General features: G+C 35.9%; 2 protein-coding genes across 12 annotated transcripts in view; both read right to left on the bottom strand.

The window, feature by feature from the left end:
• Nucleotides 1-4,526: 4,526 nt before the first annotated feature.
• LOC142219974 (NACHT and WD repeat domain-containing protein 2) lies at nt 4,527-11,299 on the bottom strand. Its single transcript, XM_075288790.1, has 12 exons — nt 11,100-11,299; nt 10,908-10,996; nt 10,356-10,821; nt 9,245-9,912; nt 8,941-9,141; nt 7,798-8,646; nt 7,343-7,735; nt 6,969-7,282; nt 6,073-6,897; nt 5,643-6,007; nt 4,813-5,564; nt 4,527-4,753 (listed from the first exon to the last, which is right to left on the bottom strand). Exons 1-12 carry the CDS (start codon nt 11,200-11,202, stop codon nt 4,625-4,627), a joined length of 5,154 nt encoding a protein of 1,717 aa, XP_075144905.1. The 5' UTR covers nt 11,203-11,299; the 3' UTR covers nt 4,527-4,624.
• Nucleotides 11,300-12,578: 1,279 nt separating this feature from the next.
• Mhcl (Myosin heavy chain-like) overlaps nt 12,579-20,156 on the bottom strand; it is a 70,669-nt gene continuing 63,091 nt past the window's right edge. For 6 of the 11 annotated variants that reach the window (XM_075288778.1, XM_075288781.1, XM_075288782.1 and 3 more), the window contains 5 exons: nt 15,239-15,554; nt 14,533-15,175; nt 14,076-14,456; nt 13,849-14,004; nt 12,579-13,474 (listed from right to left, as the gene is read on the bottom strand). In XM_075288778.1, coding sequence (XP_075144893.1) covers nt 13,327-13,474; nt 13,849-14,004; nt 14,076-14,456; nt 14,533-15,175; nt 15,239-15,554 — 1,644 coding nt within the window. In that variant the 3' untranslated portion in view covers nt 12,579-13,326. Of the gene's footprint in view, nt 14,005-14,075; nt 14,457-14,532; nt 15,176-15,238; nt 15,555-16,936; nt 17,067-20,156 lie in introns of those variants that run through there. The other 5 variants (XR_012717829.1, XM_075288779.1, XM_075288780.1 and 2 more) reach the window with 5 other exon arrangements.

Here is a 20,156-nt window from a genome sequence, read left to right as displayed (position 1 = left end):
TCCAACCATCTTGCAGTCTATAGGACTTTTCCCAAATAAATTTGACAAACATTATTTTCCACTGTTTGTTAAGCTACACTTGTAGTTTAGTCAATGCATGGTTTTAAGCTGAAATCAAAAACAACAAAATGATTGAAGAATAAACCAACAATAACAAACAAAAAATCGTATTTTAATTTTTCTCTCCATGGTTGTATAGATAATATTCTAACGTAAGTAATAAGACCAACTAGAAGAAAAATGACCGAAAAATGACAAAGTTATAAGCAATTGAGTGAACAAATCCGATGTCAAATCATGCAAATATGAGCAACTCACCCACACAAAAATGCCTCTCGAGAAATGAATTTTTGTGCGGTGAGTGGCTCATATTTGCATGATTTGACATCATTCAATTACTTATAACTTTGTCATTTTTCGGTCGTTTTTCTTCTAGTTGATCTTATTACTTACGTTAGAGTGTCTATACGACCATGAAGAGAAACCAATGGTTTCTCCAATGGTTTATACTTCTCCCAATGGTTTATACTTCTCTGACGGAAAAGGTCCATTGTAAAGGTGGGTATTAAGTTCGAGTTTAGCCGCTAAAATCGTCATTTTTTCACGATTACTTTTCTTTAATAACCCATTTTATGGAATACAAACCTTGTGAAAATTTCCTTTGGGCTATTCACCATCTGCAACATATATGTATAATTTTATGCCTTTTTTACTGATTTAGTTTTCACTGTAGTGAAAAAAATGACGATTTTAGCGGCTAAACTCGAACTTAGTACCCACCTTAAAACACGATTTTTTGAAAATTTGGCTTTTCGCATCGATATTTTTTGAACCAATTATACACGATTATTCGTCATCTTAATACCTTTCATTAAAGTACCAACAACAAATAATCGGACATTTCTAACTTGAGATATAATTTGTTTAGTGAAAAAAGAGCGAAAAACTAAAAATAACGGGATATCACAAAAACTGTTCCATAAAAAAGTTGTAAACATTTTTTTTCGAATTCGGCAGATCAAAAGTCGACTCTCATCAAGTGTAAATTTTCAGTGTTATTATTGTAAGACTGTATTTATGTAGTTAATATATACCTCTGGAACAATAAAGGAAATCGTATCCACATCTTCATTTAAAACTTTAACTGAGTACTTATTATTGTGGAGAAATATGTTAAATAAAAAGTGCTAAGTAAAAAAAATGGTTTTTAACATCAGAAAAAGTGCCAAGTCATAAAACAACCCTGTAGGAAATTGAGGTGACTTTCATAACTGAGTCAAAGGTGACTCAAATCCTAACTCATTTCCCATATAAAATCCTATTCAGTTTTAACACGTGTTGTCATTGGAACGAGTCAGTCCTCACTCAAACCTGCATAAGCTTCAGCTAACCAAAAGTTAGCTCAAAGTGAGTTAGCTTTAGGCTGATAATATATGAGCATACTATGAGTTAGCTCTTAACTGATTAGTTTATGGTGAGCTCTTTGTGAATAATAAAATATTTTGTTTTTGTTTTATTATTTTTGATTCATTTTATTTTGAATTAATTAAAAAATAATAATTCAGATTTTTTTAAATTATTTTACAATAAATAAAATATAACGTAAGTAAAAATTCGGATAATATTAGTTGAGTTCATCTTGTCTTGAGTTTGAGTGTTGTGTTAATTTTCTCGTTTAACTCAGAGGGAAGTGGCATTCGTCAGGGAAGTCCAAAAGGCTTAAGTGTATTTCCCAATATCTTCGTCCTCAAACAGCCATTTAAAACTTTTATTCGAAGTTTCCATTTATTCCTTCACTGATAATGATGGGTTCTAGTGGAAAGAAGGAAAGTTTAATTATTAAATTGCGTTTGAATTATGCATTTCTATGCTACTTACCGCTAACCGTGACAAAAAATTACAAAAGTTCTCTGAAAATAAAAGCTAAATTGAAACAAATATAAAAAGCCAATTCCAAATTGGCAGTTATAGAAGTCAATACATATTTTTTGTTTGTTTATTTGAATTGTTTCCATGACTTTACTTCACTTAAATATGCATCAGCTTAGAGTGAGTAAAAAGGTAACTTATTGCTGATCGAGAAAAAGTGAGTTTGGGAAAAATGCAACTGACTCAAGACTGCATAAATAATGAGTTAGCTTAAAGTCGCCTCAAATTAGTTAGTAAAAAGTTAGTTTTGAGTGAGTTCGAGACATTCCTACAGGGAACTCTCGAAGAAAATACATGTTGCTTTTTTTTTTTTTTAGAGTGTTGATGTTGAACAGTGAGGCATTTAACAGGATGGCTGATAAGTCCCCGGTCTAACAAAGAAAAACACATTTTTTTGTCAAAATTCGTTTTTATTGTTCAACATAGTTCCCTTCAAGAGCGATGCAACGATTATAACGACTTTCCAATTTTTTGATACCATTTTGGTAGTACTCCTTCGGTTTTGCCTCAGTTAACGCCATATAATAGTCACTGTTGATGGTTTTTCCCTTCACAAAATAATCGATAAAAATTATTCCATGCCCATCCCAAAAAAATAGGCCATTACTTTGCCAGCGGACTTTTGAGTCTTTCCATGCTTCGGAGACGGTTCGCCGGTCGCTGTCTACTCAGCCGACTGTCGATTGGACTCAGGAGTGTAGTGATGGAGCCATGTTTCGTCCATTGTCACATATCGACGGAAAAACTCGGGTGTATTACGAGTTAACAGCTGCAAACACCGCTCAGAATCATCAACACGTTGTTGTTTTTGGTCAAATGTGAGCTCGCGCGGCACCCATTTTGCACAGAGCTTCCGCATATCCAAATATTGATGAATGATATGACCAACACGTTCCTTTGATATCTTTAAGGCCTCTGCTATCTCGATCAACCTGTTATGGTAACTACATTTACAGTTCATCGAAAATAGGTTTATTTCACAATTTATTAAGTTTCTTGTCTCTCCTGTAAAATTTCAAAAATTTGACTTAGCACCTTTACACATTAAGCTAACGATATGCTTTTTACATAAATATAAATATACGGCGATATTTAATTGAATACAATGAAAAAATTGCTGAACAACAATTTTTTCCCCTGCCAGCATTTCAAAGTTCCATTTCATCATGATCGCTACCACAGACTCGTAAGTGACACTGCAACAATCGCCAACTGTGATGGGGGAAGCGTATGAAAAAGTATGAAATGTACATGAAAGTATTTTGCCATTACTATTGTTACAAAAGCCATTTTATATTTTGTAAAACACCAAGCGCAACTAGTTTCTTATAATTTATTTAAATAAAATCGATAATGAAATGCTGAAAACATAGTTATTTCGCTTAAAATTGTAAAAGATATATTGGTGAACAATTTTTGACTTTCCAAATGGAATAAAGTGATTATTGGCGTCGTTCTAAATTTATTAAAAAAAGGCACCTAATAATAGCACTCATACGATACTTTTTTATAGTAACTTGGCGTGGTATAACTTCTCAATAGTGACGGCGCTTTTCCTACGAGTTTTGGATGTCGTATACGATTGTTTTCGACGTGGTGGGGATTCTCAGAAGCGCGGTGGAGTATAGGGGTGATCTAAACCGGTCGTTCCGTTTATCTTTTGGCAGCGATTATGGGTTTTGTTGAAAATCTTTGCCATGCCGGTTATTATTTTTTGACCTTTTTTAAATTCTATTCTATTCGGATATTTTTATTTTGAATACCGGATAATGGTGGGTACTATGTTCAGGTTTTTCACCAAAACACTAAATTAAAAGTACAAAAATATGTATAAAGACGGCTATATTTTTATCAAATCTTGTCAAATTATGGATGGAAAAGTTTAAAGCATTGATTACATAACATTTTGTCTTATTGAATTTATTGATTCAATAACCGTGGAAAACAAACTGCTTTTTAAGGTGGGTATTATATTATTTTATGGAATACAAACTTTGTGAAAATTTGCTTTGGGCTATTCCCCATCAAGTTATAATAATATTTGCAACAAATACGAATAATTTTATGCCTTTTTTACGGATTAATTTTCACTTTAGCGGCTAAACTCGAACTTAATACTCACCTTTAGCTTGAAACCCGAACATAGTACTTACCTACACTTAAAATAAAATGCAATAATATAAATTCCGTCGGCAATACGATAAGATCATGTTTATCTGATGAGACTTTGGGTGCCTTGATATTTTTAAGAAGTTACAAAAGTACAAAAGAATTAACACAAAATTCATAAAATCTTTTGTTGAGTAGGATACCAATTGCTTTGTTTTTCTTTTCTTCATGAAGTATGATAGTAATTTGAAATATGTAGTTTTTTAATTTACTCTTATGTTCTTTTGTTGTGTGTTTTTGTTATTACTCAGAATACTTAAAGAATCCCGAAAATTTCGGGATCAATATTGATTTATAATGCTCAATCCCGAATGACACCTCTAGTTTAAATTTTTAAGTTCATGGTTGACTTTCGATCCCACAACTTAAGTTGTCCGGATTTTTAACTTTTACAGGCAATTGACCAGGATACAAACAAAAAAACTATATTTGAATGTTATATGCTACTCACTTTTATTCTACATTAATCGTATCTAATATTATTATTTTTCAACAATATCAACAATAACAATGTGAGAATTTGTAATTAACTTTCATTCTCCTCGGCCGAGACTTCCTCTTCTTCGACATCTTCCTTAGGTTCCTTTACCTTTGATTTTTGATTATCAAAGCGAGATGAAATTGTAGCCACTCGTATCGCTGCCTTAAAGCCAACCTGTGGAAGGGGTTGTACAACAATGGGACATTGATAATTGGTAAATAGCAACGACTTACTTTAGCTTTCATCTTGGCCAACTTGGCTTTCCAGTTCTCATCTCTAGATGGCAATGCATTAAGCCACTCAATCATGCCTTCTTTGTTGGGATCGCAAATGGCCAATGTAGACAGGCACCCGTCCACAGTACCCAAAACTAGACAACGTCCATCTTTGGTGCTCTTAATTGCTGTAAGTTCAGCCTGCATTCTGTAATTGGCAATCAGCTCAGTGTCAGAAGTCCGAAAGACACGTATGGTCTTGCGTCCACTGTGATAGTAGCACACATATTCGTCGTTTTCCGTAAAAATGCAAATTACGGAGAACACACCTTCTGCTACTTTAGGTATGAATGTCTTGACTGTGGTACCCTTTCGTAATTCTAGCATCTCAAGTCCCCCTCGAGTGGGGGCATAAAGACCACACTTTCCATCTTTTGTAATACTACCGCCCCATTTCGGTATGGCTCGAAGATTTTTCTTACTTTTTATATCAAAAATATTACCCTTTTCACTACTAATCACAGCAACTTGTGTGGCCTTGTGTGGCATAGGAACTAACGAAATTATCTCCTTTACTCCGCAACCCTTAAGTAGGACTTTCGAAATGAACGAACCATTCGTAGAGCTATAAACAGCAATACAATCCTTATTTGATTTATCCACAGAACATACAATAATATAAGCACCATCGGCAGAAATAACGGACTGCCTGAACGGCAAGCCTGGTACCATTCGTATGGGAAACTCAAATCTGAATAGAACCGTACCCTCTTTAAGTAGAACATAAAGGAATATTTAAAAATGATAATGGTGTCAGTATGTTGAAAATAGAATAGAAAAGTACATACCAGGTACAGATCTAACCGTAGTAATGGCCATTAAACGATTGCCTTCTTCACCTTCCTTGGGATCTTTTTGATTCAGGTTGGGACATGATACAGTCATCACTTTGTAACCAAAATCCATAAAGGAAATTTGTTGAATTCCTGGCTGGTCATCTCTATAAATTACTTGCTCTGAAACCCTATTCCAAATTAAGAATTTGCCTGTTTCCGATGAAATTATATATCGTCCATCAGCTGTGATTTCTGCATGGGTTACAATCGCTCCTAATGGACTATCGGATAATTTGGTTATAAGTCGGCCAGATCTGGTTTCCCAAACGCCTACACAGCTTCGAGTTACAGTTACAGCCAAGTCCACTTCGGAAAGACTGGAATAATATAGGGCGCAAAAAGCTTTAGTCCTCGGCTTACCAGGTCGAACAGCTTTTCTTACCTTATATCCTCTATCTGTAACTCATGTCTTTCAATTACGTGGACCTTTTCAAAAATGTTATTTATATTCCAGACTTTAACGGATCTATCGATAGACGATGTAACGACATTATTCCAATTGCCCACTGTAAGCGCCTCCAACTGTATGATTCTTCCAAAATGGGCATCCAATACTTTGGCCAATTGCAATGTTTTCAAACACCACACATATAGATTTTTGCGAACCCCAGCAACTGCATAGTCATGTTTCGAACTCACCATTATGGAATTTGATTGCATAATCTTCGTGTTGATATTTCGCACGCCGTGAGGTAAGGGCAAATACATTGCCTGATCACTGAGTCGATTGCCGTCTTCATCTCCAAAATCCCAGATGACAAACCCTTTTCCCGCAGTTCCCAAAAGCATGCGATCGTATTGGTCCAGCCGCAATTGCAGTAACATCTCCTTCTCGTCGTTCTCGAACCGGGGCAATTTTTCCTCCATTATCCACTCAATGGAAGGATCTTCGACAAATCGATACGAAGTAACTTCGTAGTTGTCTTCGTTTGCACAACCATAAAGACGATCTCTTTTCTTGTTCAGCACAAGGGCACTGAAGAAATACATTGGTTGTGTATAGGAGTCACCATCTCGACATGAGTCGAATCGTATTCGAGTCTCATTAATAGACCCCGACCAAAAAGTAACATTGTAATCAGATGGAGTGGTAAACTCCATATTTAAAATTTCCCAACCAGTGCAATCTCCGTGGATGGTAAATACATCCACGAGATTTCCACGCATGTCATATTGAGCCCATTTCAATTTGCACGTAATGAAAAGACTGCGTTGTCGGTAAAAGGAAGCAAAAAAAAAATTATCAAAAAAACACACATGAGGGTATTTTTTAAATACCTTTGATTTATCAAATATAGAGATGAAAGTGAACCGTCATGTTCCTCAAAAGGCGTATCGATTACAACAAACTCACTGGATAACATATTCAATAGTACCGTCTGATTATTGTTGGAGTAAGCGGCGGCCCATTTATTGTCTGGACTCAATACCAATTGCTGCATTATTCCTTCAATACCGGGATTGACATCTCGCGTCAAGTCGGACGTTGATAGGTCGAATGTTATGAAGTGCGTTGAAATGGAGACCATGTAGCGCATATCGCTAGTTAATGTGAATCCAAAGACTGCAAATTGATGACCTTCAAGTGAATACTAAATACACGTTCGATTACACAGAGTCGAGAGTTTAATGCTATTCTTGCAACAACAAACCTTAAGCGGGCCTCCTGGAGTGTGAAGACAATGATTAACGGGAATTAAGGCACAATCTTTGGGGCCACTGTGATCGCAGGCTCTTAGCAACATTTTGATATTTGCATTTCCTCCTATTTCTGGCAGTAGACGACCGATTAATTGGGGTGCCAACATATTTGGGTAGACAGCTAAAACGGATCCTCCTAAACGTAGAGCATCAGCTACCAACATGAGCTCTCGTTTCGCTTCTTTATCGTCCGTGTTGCTTGAGGCATCTTCAAAATCTGCCAACACCGCTTGAAGCGGGCAACTGGACAATTTGGCATGCAGCCACTCGTAGTTGAAGAGCACATGCTCAAACAAGTCTTTGAAACGTCTGGACCTTACAAAATGGAAGGGCAGCTCACCAAACTAGGGGACCACATTAAATATTACAATTTTCACACACATTTCATAACCAGTTAGAGAATTACCTTTCGCAAATTATATCTTCTTGCGCTGCCATCTTTGCTGGTGAACACCAAAGGCTGAATGGGAACTTTACGATCGGCCGATCCTTCCTTTTCGGTTAAACCGAATCGATGTCTTTGGATTTCTGTGAATTTAAAAGGTTTGGGAACGCCACCACCCCATATGCCCAAATAGTAATCTGCAATCATGGAGTGAAAATACATGGCCATATTCATATTCTTAAAGTATCGTTCCTTGGCGGTGTCTCGGAATTGCCTGTGATACCAGTTCATTACGTTTACTCCGTCAGCCTCACGTTCACTCAAATAGTTGGGCAAATCGTTGCGAATTCTCGTCCATAGAAGTGGAGGTATACGTCTGACCGGCGGTAAGTGATATTGGTACACATCATCCAGAACTTTATCATCAAGAGAAATCAAATCTTCCAATTCACTCTCAGAGAGCCCAGACTTCGAAGCAGTTATGTAAGCTAAAGCGTGAAATACCAAGATGCGTCCGTGTTGTTTCTCGATTCTCTCAAACAACATCATAATGGAGTCCATGACATTATTTGCAAGATGGGTCTCTTGGGGCCTGGTGTAACTGCGCCAACGACATATTTCGGCGAAAACCAATTTCACAAAAATTGGCAGAGAGCATTTGCTTATCGCATTGGCCACTAAACGCCACTGATAGTTGTTTAGGTCACGACATGCTGTCCTCATCCACATTTTAACAACATTCATGGCCAGATCTTCACCCAGTGCGGTCACTTCTATGAAATTGTCTTCCACATCTATCATTTTCCGTAGGACGTGATATTCCCGGGAGACAATAGGGTTGCTCTCTTCATTCGCACAAGAAATTATGATCTATCAGTAGTAGAGGAACAAACAAACACACACACACAAACAAAACAAATGCATTAGGAGGGAATCGTTCAGAACAGCAGATCTTACCGCAATGGCGCACCCACCCATGCATGCATATGAGTGGGCGCGGCAAAAATTTTGCAGTCACAGTTCAAGCAATTTGGAAAAACTTATGTTTGTAAACCGAATGCGTGTATTAAGGGCAGTATAGTGGCTAATAAGATTTGATCGAAAAGCATTTTTCGTAAAAGGGCCGACTTTTGGAAGAACCCTTCTCGAATTCTCCATACGTACCTTACAATGGGGCGGTAGCCTCGTAGGTATCCACGACACATTGTTTGAGTCTTGTGTGCCTGTTAATTGGTCGACAGAATCCAAATACAAAGTTAAAGGCTGATTCGGATTAGCATAAGTTAGTAATTGCTTAAAATGTGCTGTCAATGGAACTAAGTCGTCGGGAATGTTCTCAAAGGGTAACATGTAGTTGTAGGATATCTAAAAAGAAAAAATACAAAATAGACTAATTCTGCATCTCAGACACATAGCCGAGAAAGGTCTGTAGTCTGTGGTTGTTGTTGCAGTGCGAAGGGTAACATACCTGTTGACATATCGATATAAGAGTAGGTGTTAAGGCGCTCGAATCGGGAGTAGTACCGAGAAATCGTATTACATTTATGGGTCTCTTATCAGCAAACCATTCGCCGGCAACTAGAGCTGCATTTTTAGCTAATAGGGAGGTTTTGCCGCAACCTCCTTCGCCATAAAGGACAAGTGGTTTATCTGAATCCCCCAGCATATAACGCTTCACTTTTTCTAGACTCTCTTCACGTCCATAGAATACTTTGACCGAATTATTACAAGCGTGCAAATGCTGAAGGATTTCAGTGACTATCTGTCCCTGTGCGCTGGAGTCTTCCTTGCGCATAGCTCGATCGACTAATTTCACAATGTTCTTATAGAAATGCGATATGAAATGATTCAAATATTCCTCATGGGTTTCAATATCAAGACCCTCACGTCCAATCCATTCCACAGTGTACTTTTGCATATTACTCGATTCGATTTTATTTGGCAGACGAGTGTCCCTCAAATCACCCAGTAATTTGGCCGATTCCGTGTCCAAGCTACGATTTATGATGTCCACAAAGAGAGATGCCTTTTTGAGATTTTGCAAATTGATATTGTTGATGTACCGTACATATGCCAGACAATGATTTTTAGTGTTTTTCACATTCAGAACACCATTTATGACTTCTCGTTCCGTCACTACGGATGGAAGGTAGCCAATTCAGGGGGAGTATAGAATAAACGATGATATTTCACAATGACAAAAATATATACATATTTAAGCATGAAATATCCCCATGCAGAAATGTGCAAAAAATTAAAAATCTTTGTTCCATTAAGGAAAGATCCAAAAATAATGATTTCTTAAAGAAAATGAGATATGAGAGCCAATTAGTTGGCCAATAAAGTGAAAATGAAACTGGCAGCAGTCTCAACTAATGTTCAGTGAATACTTTGTAGGAAAATTTGTTAAATGCTTGTGGTAATGGATCGGCTGATGGTATTTCAATATTTTGGAACTGTTTTAATTAACAACTTTTGATTTTTCATGCACAATTTTGAGACACAAATTTACATAACATATCTTCCATGCATTCGATTTTGGTCTATGCTATAAGGATACACTATTATTGTTATTATACCTGACATGAAATAGTTGTGGACAGCATCTTTATCCATTTTGCCACTTGCTCCCAACGAAGCGGATGCTTTTCTTAAAAGCTTTTGCATTTTTCCCAATGTATCCCACCAAATTGCTTGATCCTCCGCCTGTAATTTTGGTACTCTCTTGTTATTGAAGTTGATAAGAATTGAAGAGATTGGTTGTAGTACAGAAATGGGTGGAACAGCATTGCTGTCTTTCTTGTACCACAAATCGAGTAGGGCTCGGTCCACGCCCATTGAAGTCAGTTCCTCGCATATCAGTTGCAGTTCTGCCGATAAAATATATGTGGGAATTGGTCGATATCCGTATTTTTGCCCTAGAAAAACAACAAAATTCGGACCCATGGACAAACGCTGGCAATTCTTAATTTCACGCATGCAAAGTTCTGTTGTCATGTGATCATCCGTTGCCTCATCACGAACACCCCAACGCATATCCACCACCTACAAGTAAATAACAAATATACCAAAGAATCGACCTTGAAATATTTTCCAATGTCGATGCGTTTTATATGAATTTAGGTGGGTACCTGAAACTCTAAGCCATGTTTCTCACGACAGTAGTCCTTAATGCGTGGATAGCATTTTGCCATCAACGAATTTCTCTCCATTGTAGTATCTTTTCAAACGAAACATTGGAAAAAGAAATGACATGAGTGTTATGTAACTACCAAATGCAATTTGTGGCCGAAAGAGGGTCATCTCAAGTCCAACCTTTTTACCTGTAAATGTTGAGCTTGTGAATATTCTCACAATTTTGGAGCTGACCGGAGGTAGTGACTCCAAAGATCCCGCAAATATCGAGTCTATAGTTCTATCATCCATTTTTTCACAATTTCATTTAAATTATTCCCGCAGTTTATACCATTCGAATAAGCAGTAAGAAGGAAAATAATTGTATCCAATCGTTTTCTTCATACGTATACCGCATGGAGAACAAACACCTGCGAGACCGTTTGGTGGTGTTTGGTCGATAATTTAATGAACATAAGGAGATAATTGTTTAGCAATGGTGCATAAGTCGTCACCCATTGATTTGTTTATTTCCGTTGCTAAGTATTTAGATGTTTCCGCATTCAACAGGTCAAAAAGCAGATGTGTGGGTTTTCCTATGCTCTTGGATATAGAGAAGTTGCGTGCTTTAGTTTATAGCTCGAATTGCAGTTAGGAATCGTGCGTCAATCTCTTGCCGTTAAACTTTCAATGTCATTTCACAGCTTTTGGAAAAGTTTTTCAACATTCCTTTTCTTTTCAGTGCCATGAACACTATACTTGTAGGAAAAAGTTTGCCAAAAAATAGTAGCATGGTATAGCTGATGGCCATAGCAGTTAATGTTTTTTTTGAGATACAATTCCAATGATTTCAGTCCAAATCATAATATTCTGTTAAATCTATTATAGACTTGCCGACCTATTATTTGTAGGTTAGAGATGTTAAGTCTTATAAACTTGGCTACATATGTATGTATTTTCGAACTCCCCTTCTTCAATGCACCCGTCAGATTAGTTGTTGTTCTCGGCCTCACTTTTTTTGAAGAAGACAGCCGAGAGAAAGAATTGAACTAAGCCTTAACGGGTTTGGGTGCCTTAATGGGTTCATGTCACACAACTAGCTAAACAGAATTCTTTAATTGGTTTCAGTCTACATTGAAACTATTTCTTATATTTTTTATATATATTTTAATTTCTTTTTATATATTTTATTTTTAACCTTTCGAGTCTATTTACCTGCTTGAAATAAAAGACATTTTTTGTTTGTTTAGTAAATAACAATGTATTTTGCGGTAAAATGATCCGACATTTATGATACGATTATGTTATAGTTTTTTGCTATGATTTTGCACAATGAATTAAAAAAGATTAAAATTTATTTAAGATTTCATGTGACTTTAATTATTTTGGATTTCTGATAATGACAAATATGATTAGGCATATTTTTAGTGGAACATAGGAATTTCAAGATATAGGATGAGAGATGATTATTAATGGTTACGATTAAATGGTTTAAGAAATATTTATCTATTTTTGTTGTTGTTGTTGTTGTTTTCTTTTCATTACGATGATCTACTGTATTAAATACTTTGTAATAAAATTGTTTATTAAAAAGCATAATAAATTGATAATAACTATCCATTATAGGGGCTGGGGATTTATTTTTGTTTAATATATAATTAATCAATAATAATAATAACAAAAAAATGTTTAAATGAAACAATTATTTATTTCTAAATATTTTCATTGTTATTTCTTTTTTAAGAATTCATTTTATTTTCATTTATAATAAATATATATTTCTGCATTATGTATCATGTTAACCAAAAAAAAAAATAATAATGAGTTCAAAAACTTTACGAATAAATATCATTAAAAATTAATATAAAAATAATATTATAAATATATATGATATAAATACATAAATACAATCAAAACAAATTGAATTGGAATAAAAACATAATCAATTGAACTAAAATGAAGAGTAAAATAATATAGAAGATAAAAAATAGAATAGAAAAACACAAAACGAAACTTTTCCTTATGAGATACGCATGAGAATTAAAGCATTTTAAACCTTATTCGAGGATGTTTGTGTTTTATTTTGGATAGTGGTTGTTGCGGTTGATTCCATTCAATAGATGGCTGAAAATTCAAATATAATTGTATTACAAAAATAGTGATGATTATTATTTAGTTAGAGAGTAGATTTTTTATATAGAATTTACATGTTCTTAGGTGGTGTTATGCTCTGGGAGGTTTTGTTTTTAGCAATTATCCTTTGAACTGTATATGCTTATCATTAACATCCATACTGAATTGCTATCATGTATGCGAGTGTGTGTGTATATGTATACGTAAGTCAGGAATAATAATGAAAAACATGACAATGATATAATTTTGTGCCACTCGAGTTCACAAAAATGATTACAACCGTTTTTTTATGTACGAATGTACCTATGTGGATAATCCAGTAGCCTTAGGCAGTTTCAAATAGTCCATTTTCCTCGAAACCGAGGACTGTATGGGATGGTCATCGGGCAGCTTGGAGGCCAATTGCGCTTGCTTGTATATATGTGGCGAGGAGGGAGAGGTCAATGTGATTCTACAACAAGAGAGAATCTTTGGTGTTGGCATTACGTAATAAACAAGAGGAAGACGAAATTGAACTCAGGCTGCGCAAATTTAGGCGGAATAAGCAAAATTATGATTGTAACCGTTTGGTTGTTTGTTTGAATGTATGTGAAGAACCAAGTTCGTGGGTTTATGTTAAACCAACTGTTGCTTAGCTGTCGTGTTGCGTGATTGGTGATTAAAAAAACATGGATTCTGAGTTTTCGCTTGATTGGCTTGCAGCAATATTAGGGGTTTTACATAAACAAAACGTGCATGATTCCATTGATTGATTAGTCTATGGCCTCTAAGTGCTGGCAACTAGCAGCTTTAATTAGGTTCCATAAAAGGTTGCCCAACACCTACCTGGGACTATTTTCAGACTTTTCACGCATTAGTGTCGTAGTGGTGCTTACAGTAGGACCTCCATTTTGTTTTTGCAAAGATTGCCTTCGAGTCTGTATGGGTTTTAGGCGTTCTTCCAAATCACTAATGGAACCGTCAGATGTGGGCGATTCATCACTAGAATAAATGAATGGTACAACATCAGCTAATGTTGAACTATTGATGATTTTTTAGGAGAAAGAAATTACCTGTCTGATAAGTCTTCGGCACCTTCTTCCATAGCTTGTTGAAGGTCCGCAATTCGTTGTAAAGCTAAACGCAAATCATTCTTAAGAGCGGAAGATTCTGATTCCACTTGCTCGATTTTTTTCTCCAAGTCTTTGCGTTTTGTAATCGATTCTTGCTCGCGGCCAGATACTGCATGGAATTCTTCACGCAATTCACGTAGACTTTTTTGCGACTTCTTAAGGGCTTCTTGCGCTTGCATTTCTTTGACTTTTGATTGAGAGACTTCGTTTTGTAGTCTTTCTAATGCTTCTTTGTGACGATTCACTTGAACCTCAAGACGAGATCGGGTTGCTTGTTCCAACTCCAAACGTGATTCCAGTTCTTTCGAGCGTAATTCTAGACTGTAACCAAATAATAAACAAACAATCATTTAATATGTGAGGAATGGCGAATTCATAGACAAGAATAAATAGTTACCGCTTTGACATCATTGCGGCTGAAGGATCCGCGAGATTTTCAACGTTTTCTAGTCTGTGTTGTAATTCATTTACTTGTTCCTTCAGATTATTGCGTTCAGCTTCCAACTCTGAGAGTTTAAATTCATATTCAGAAGCGGCAATTTGCTCAGTATTAAGCTGTTTGACAGTGGCACTGTATTTCTTCATAAGTTCGGCCAATTCTTCTTCGTTTTCCTCAATTTGCGCTTGCAGTTCGCCACGTTCGCGTTGAGCAGCGGTCGCCCGATCTTCGGCTTCATTTCGTGCTCTGTTTGATTCCTCATACATAGATTGCAGCTCTACCAAGTCCGCCTCGGCAGTTTGTCGGGCCTTCGTGGCAATAGATCGTGCTGACTCTGCATCTTCCAATTGATTACGCAATTGACGTATTAACGTTTTTCCAGGCGTGTCTGCCTTCAGTCTTTCCAATTGGGCGTGAGCATCTTTTAGAAGTGCTTTATATTTACGTAGGTCACGGCGCAACTTTTGATTAATGGCTTCTTCGGCTTGGCGATCAACCCGATCCTGATCCTCCATTGACGATAAGCGACGTTCGAGCTCATGTTTTTCTCTCAAAAGCAGCGTTCTTTCTTCATGTTCCGTTTCCAATTGGCATTCCAGAGCTACCACAATTATAATCGTCTATTAGTATATTATGACCCATACAAGATGAATCTTTCACTTACCTTTTATTTTCTTGTAAGCACAACCGCGAGCTTCTTCGAGCTCTTCATCTCTTTGTTGAGCTTCTCGGCGTGCCTCTTTACGCATTGTCTCCAAAGTCATCTCCAAACGTAGTTTTGCCTGCTCCAATAATTGCACTTGGCCTGCCATTTCATCAAGCTCTTCCTCTTGTTCTTTAACTCGTCGATCCAATTCATTTTTGGATCGCCTCAATTGAGCGACTTCTTCTTCTGTACCACCGCCAAATGTCATCTCTTCCAGTTCTCGTTGTAGCGATGCCAACTTCTCTTCCTTGAGATCGAGCTCAAGACGAGTGTCCTAGAAAACAAAATAGTCGATTAAATAAACACACACATTCAAGCATACAAACATAGCATTAGCTATATGTTCTAGAATTTATCCAGATGATAGTAAGAACAACAACAATAACAACACTTTATGTTCGTGGAGTTGTGTAAAACATGTTCTCAGACGAAGGAGGCAGATATCATACCTACTACATACAATGTACATATCTGGCACATAGCATTCAACCATTAAAGGTTTAATGTGGCCTTTTTATTTCCACTTCTATTTATTTTGTGAGAATAATGCTTTGACAAGATGGGCCTGTTTAGTTGCCAAGACTGTCGAAAGTCTGAGTAGTGATCTACATTACAAATGTACATGGTACATACATACATCCATGATGCCGTTGTTGTATGGCCATCACCACATAAAGTGCACAGCAGAAAGAATTAATTAAAAATTGTCATGTTTTCACTATTTCAAAAATAAACCGAAGAAGAACATGTTTGTATTCATATTCATTGAACAATATGTATGTATGCCTGTTTGTAGATACGAACAAATGCAGACGTAGAGAACGCAAGAATTTAGCGTTGCCACTCTAACACTTCACAAAAATTATGGGAAACGTTGTGGGTTTTATCCATGTTCTCGAAAATAGATGTTTTTTTTTTTCATTGAAACATAAAATGAAGAAAGTTGCCTGATATGTAATTCATCTAAAACCAAAAAACAATTCTTTCCTCCGAAATGAAACATAGACCAAAGAAGTTTTCTTTTATCAAGGCGAATAAATAAATAAATAAACATGTTGTTGTACACTTTGCCAAACGAACTTTTTTAGCCTATTGTAGTAGCGATTATTACCTCTTCTCATACATACTCTGGCTGTCAAATTTATACATGCTTCTCTGAAGGTTACGACTAACTGCAAAAACATATGGATTTTATTCTAGTAACGTTATTTATGTGTCAGGTAGAAACACTTGTGTTTTCCCTAAACACTCATGTTTACTAAAGTGAATGCATAACACAAAGCAAAATGATCATAGCTTGAGATATAATAAAAATTTCTTTGGTTCTTGCACGGCATTTGAATTTGTCGACAATTCCAGGTATGCCTGTTTTTAAAAACGGCCATTTCCCCCGATACATAAGTTTGATAGACAAAACACTTCGTGTTTGTAAAATGGATTTTTTGTAATTTCGTGGGCATTTTTCAATATAAAAATAAACCAGATGGCATCATTAGTGAACAATATCCATCAACTCCAAACGAAGCCAAAGAGAGGTGAGTCAATGGAGAATAACTACAGATATTTTACGCACATAGATACTGCATCGATTTGTTTGTATGTACAAATCCAGAACAAAAGGCAACACTCATACATACACGCATCAACCATACATACTTGCAACAGAGCAGCACATGAAGTATAACGGAGACTCATCCTATGATCTTGATGTTCAATTGCAATCCTAATCGTAGACAACAGGTAATCCACCAGCTTTTTCGGGTAAAATTCTTTGTTTTCTTTTAACCGAATTTTCTACTTAATAGTGCAATGTATTCACATAAAAGGGGACATTTTTGATTTATTTTTTAACTTTCATTTGTTAAGTTTAACTGTCTACTTTAAAGTGATATCTTTTGGAAACTTATTGTACGATTTTCTCTGGCCTATCGATAGACACACGTAGTACGCAACAACTCGGAACAAGACCAACCGCATGTACAACAAACCGTAAAGAATGCTCGACGTAGAATGAGAGTAGTAAACTATTACAGACCAGCCAAGAACTCACAACTAATATCAAGATTTGTACGATCATATGCGTTTGTTCTATGGATGGGGCAAATGCACATCAGTACATTTTTATGTATGTACATATCAACCATACATAAATACACTCTGCTTTCAGTGCGTCGAAGAAAGATGAAGAAAAAGGAAACGATGAATAACAACAATCTAACCTCATCATACAACAAGCTGGGTTCATGATGATATGAAACCAAATAGAAAGATATGGGATATGCAAGCATTAAAACCTGACGAGTTGTATTTCAGTTATGTATGAATGAAACCATCGTTGAACAGAGACCCGAACAAACAAGTACTCGCATTAGGCGGAAATTTGGTGTTCGGCTTCTGTTCGGTAAAAAAATTCCGAAAAGCCAAATGAATCTTATTAATGCTTAGTACTAAGTTCATTTCTGCGAAAAACGAATATCTTCATCTATCTCTGTAAATAGGGTCTCAAAACCAGGGATGTTAACTTATTTATGCGAAATAATATGCCTGTCTATTTTTTTGTGCGAAAAATCCAGGGTTGTATAAATATGTGCCTGACTCTACGCCAATTGTACAACTCTGATTTGATGCTGCCTTTTTCATTCAAAAAGAGACTTGTACATGCTTTGGCAATGCCCAATATTCTATACGGCATTGAGGTTTTTTGTGGCACAAATGCTGGTAACATAAGGAAAGTTAAACTAGCAATTCATAGAATAGTCCGTTATCTACATTCATTGCGTCGATATGACCACATATCTCCTCATGTCCAGGATTTCCTGGGGTGCCCATTTTCGAGTTTTATTGACTTCAGATCACTTGTTCTTTTCCACAAAATTTTCAGTGCTCAGTCACCTCGATTTCTCGTGGACTTATATTCATTTGGCCGATCGCGGCGAAATCAGATTGTTGTACCTCTTGCCAGAGGTCATATGGACAAGTCATTTCAGGCTAGAATCGCCAGATCTTATAACTGTCTCCCTACTAATTTAAAGGACTTCTCGATTTCTGATTCGACATATCGTAAAAGATTACTCGATCATCTTGGATCACCTGCATGAAGCTTATCCAAACTCGAGTTAGTAGTGCTGCTTTGTTGTGCTTGTTTGAGTAAATAATATTTTCTTATTTTGTCTTTTTTCAATCAGAATGGGAACTAAAAATGTTTTGTCATATTTCATTTTTTTAATATTTTTTTTATCATATTATTAGTTATAATTGTCATATTTCATTTTTTGTCATATTATTAATTAATCTATTTTATACCTCATATATGTAATTATACTTTTTATATACTCGCATATATTTTCACATTGTCATAACTTCAATTATACTTTAGTCACGGTTAGTAGTCCATTGTAATTTACATAAATTGGCCGCTATGTGGCTTCAAATTACATAATGAAAATAAATAAATAAAATGCTCAAAACAAAGATTTCGCATTTATTCCGCGCTAACTTTTTTATATGGAGTATAACAGTTTTTCGTGCGAAAACGCGATCTTAGTACTAGGATTAAAATAAAATTATACATAAAATCTCCTCATACAATGGTGCCATCGTTTCTGGGGGCAACCTAGTCGCAGTGGACAGAATTAAATAAAATATTTCTGGTTGGGCCGAACATTAATATTTTAATATCTAAAATTTCCACTTAGCTCGAACCAAGAAATGAGTACAAGTAGATTCCCAAGTATTTTGATTTAGTTTAACCCACTTAGGGCCTGTTCGAAATGTTTTTTGTTCAAATAATTTTAGTAGTCTTACGGTGATTTTCATGTAGCTCCGCTCCGTTAGGCTTTAACTACCAGTTAATAGAAAGTAAATTGCAAATGTCTTCCCTCCGCTTATCTTTAACTGAAAAATGTGCAGCAGTTAAGTTTCTAACTGGCAATATATAGGCAAGGTGACAGATGTCTGTAGTGCGGTGGAAAGAATCTACTTCTGATTTATTGATAATATCATTTAGTTATTAATAACAAAACAAAAAGAATTAATTCCCTTTAGTTTTCAATAAAATTCATTAGCCTTCCATTTAAGATATACGAATGTAATTAGATTGGGTTGAAAAGAGGATTGCGTTTGCCCTGTCTCATGTCGGCTGACATAAACCTAAGCGATTATTTGGCTTATGAACTCTGTGTCTTTAACGAATTCCCTAATTTGTTTCCAGTCCCTGTTTCCCAGCTGGGCCAGGTCCCGAATCACCTCATCACCGATATGAATAACTATTTGCCTACTGTAAAAAATATTGACCTAATATGAAAGATTATGAAACTTAATAAATATCTCTGTTAATATATCGCAAAAATAGAACAAAAGTTCGATAAATGAGATCTGTATCCTATTTTTTAATTTATAGAGCCAAGATTTAAACCTAGAATGCTCCATAAAAATGTATTTATTTTAACCCTAGACAGCTAATCTATGTTTGAGAGACGTATGCGAGTTTTAGTTTTTTGCTCTCCGACACTGAAAATGTGATGTTTTTGCTACAAAATAAATACAAGTTTATCCAAAAATGTGTTTAAATGATAAGAATTTGTATAAAGAATCTGTGTAAATACAAAATTTAAAATAAAAAATCAACAAATATTATCACCATGACGATAAACTATGATACGTCCCACAGGCGTAGGCTCATCTTATACGTAACTTTCAGTAGATTGAACTTTCTAAGGTTAAAGAGGCAGCATCTTTGGCTCGGAATCAATATCAAAATCATTAAGGGAAGGTCAACATCTTTTATCTCAAGTAACCTTTTTTCTTGAGTGTTATAAAGGCAGGTCTGTGACAAAGGTAGTGTTCCTAGGTCATCATCCTCTAAACACGCCCTACA

This window comes from Haematobia irritans, chromosome 1, assembly GCF_050003625.1.
Source record: "Haematobia irritans isolate KBUSLIRL chromosome 1, ASM5000362v1, whole genome shotgun sequence".
Classification (NCBI taxonomy): domain Eukaryota; kingdom Metazoa; phylum Arthropoda; class Insecta; order Diptera; family Muscidae; genus Haematobia; species Haematobia irritans.
The sequence above is the reverse complement of the archived record's forward strand: the minus strand, read 5'-3'. Positions and strand labels throughout refer to the sequence as shown.

Excerpts from the sequence above, each read along its gene's own strand:
- LOC142219974 (XM_075288790.1), bottom strand. The coding sequence starts at position 11,202 with ATGGATGATAGAACTATAGACTCGATATTTGCGGGATCTTTGGAGTCA. Across the intron at positions 7,283-7,342 it reads CTCCAGGAGGCCCGCTTAAG|TATTCACTTGAAGGTCATCA; the intron begins GTTTGTTGTTGC and ends ACGTGTATTTAG. Across the intron at positions 6,898-6,968 it reads CTATATTTGATAAATCAAAG|TCTTTTCATTACGTGCAAAT; the intron begins GTATTTAAAAAA and ends CCGACAACGCAG.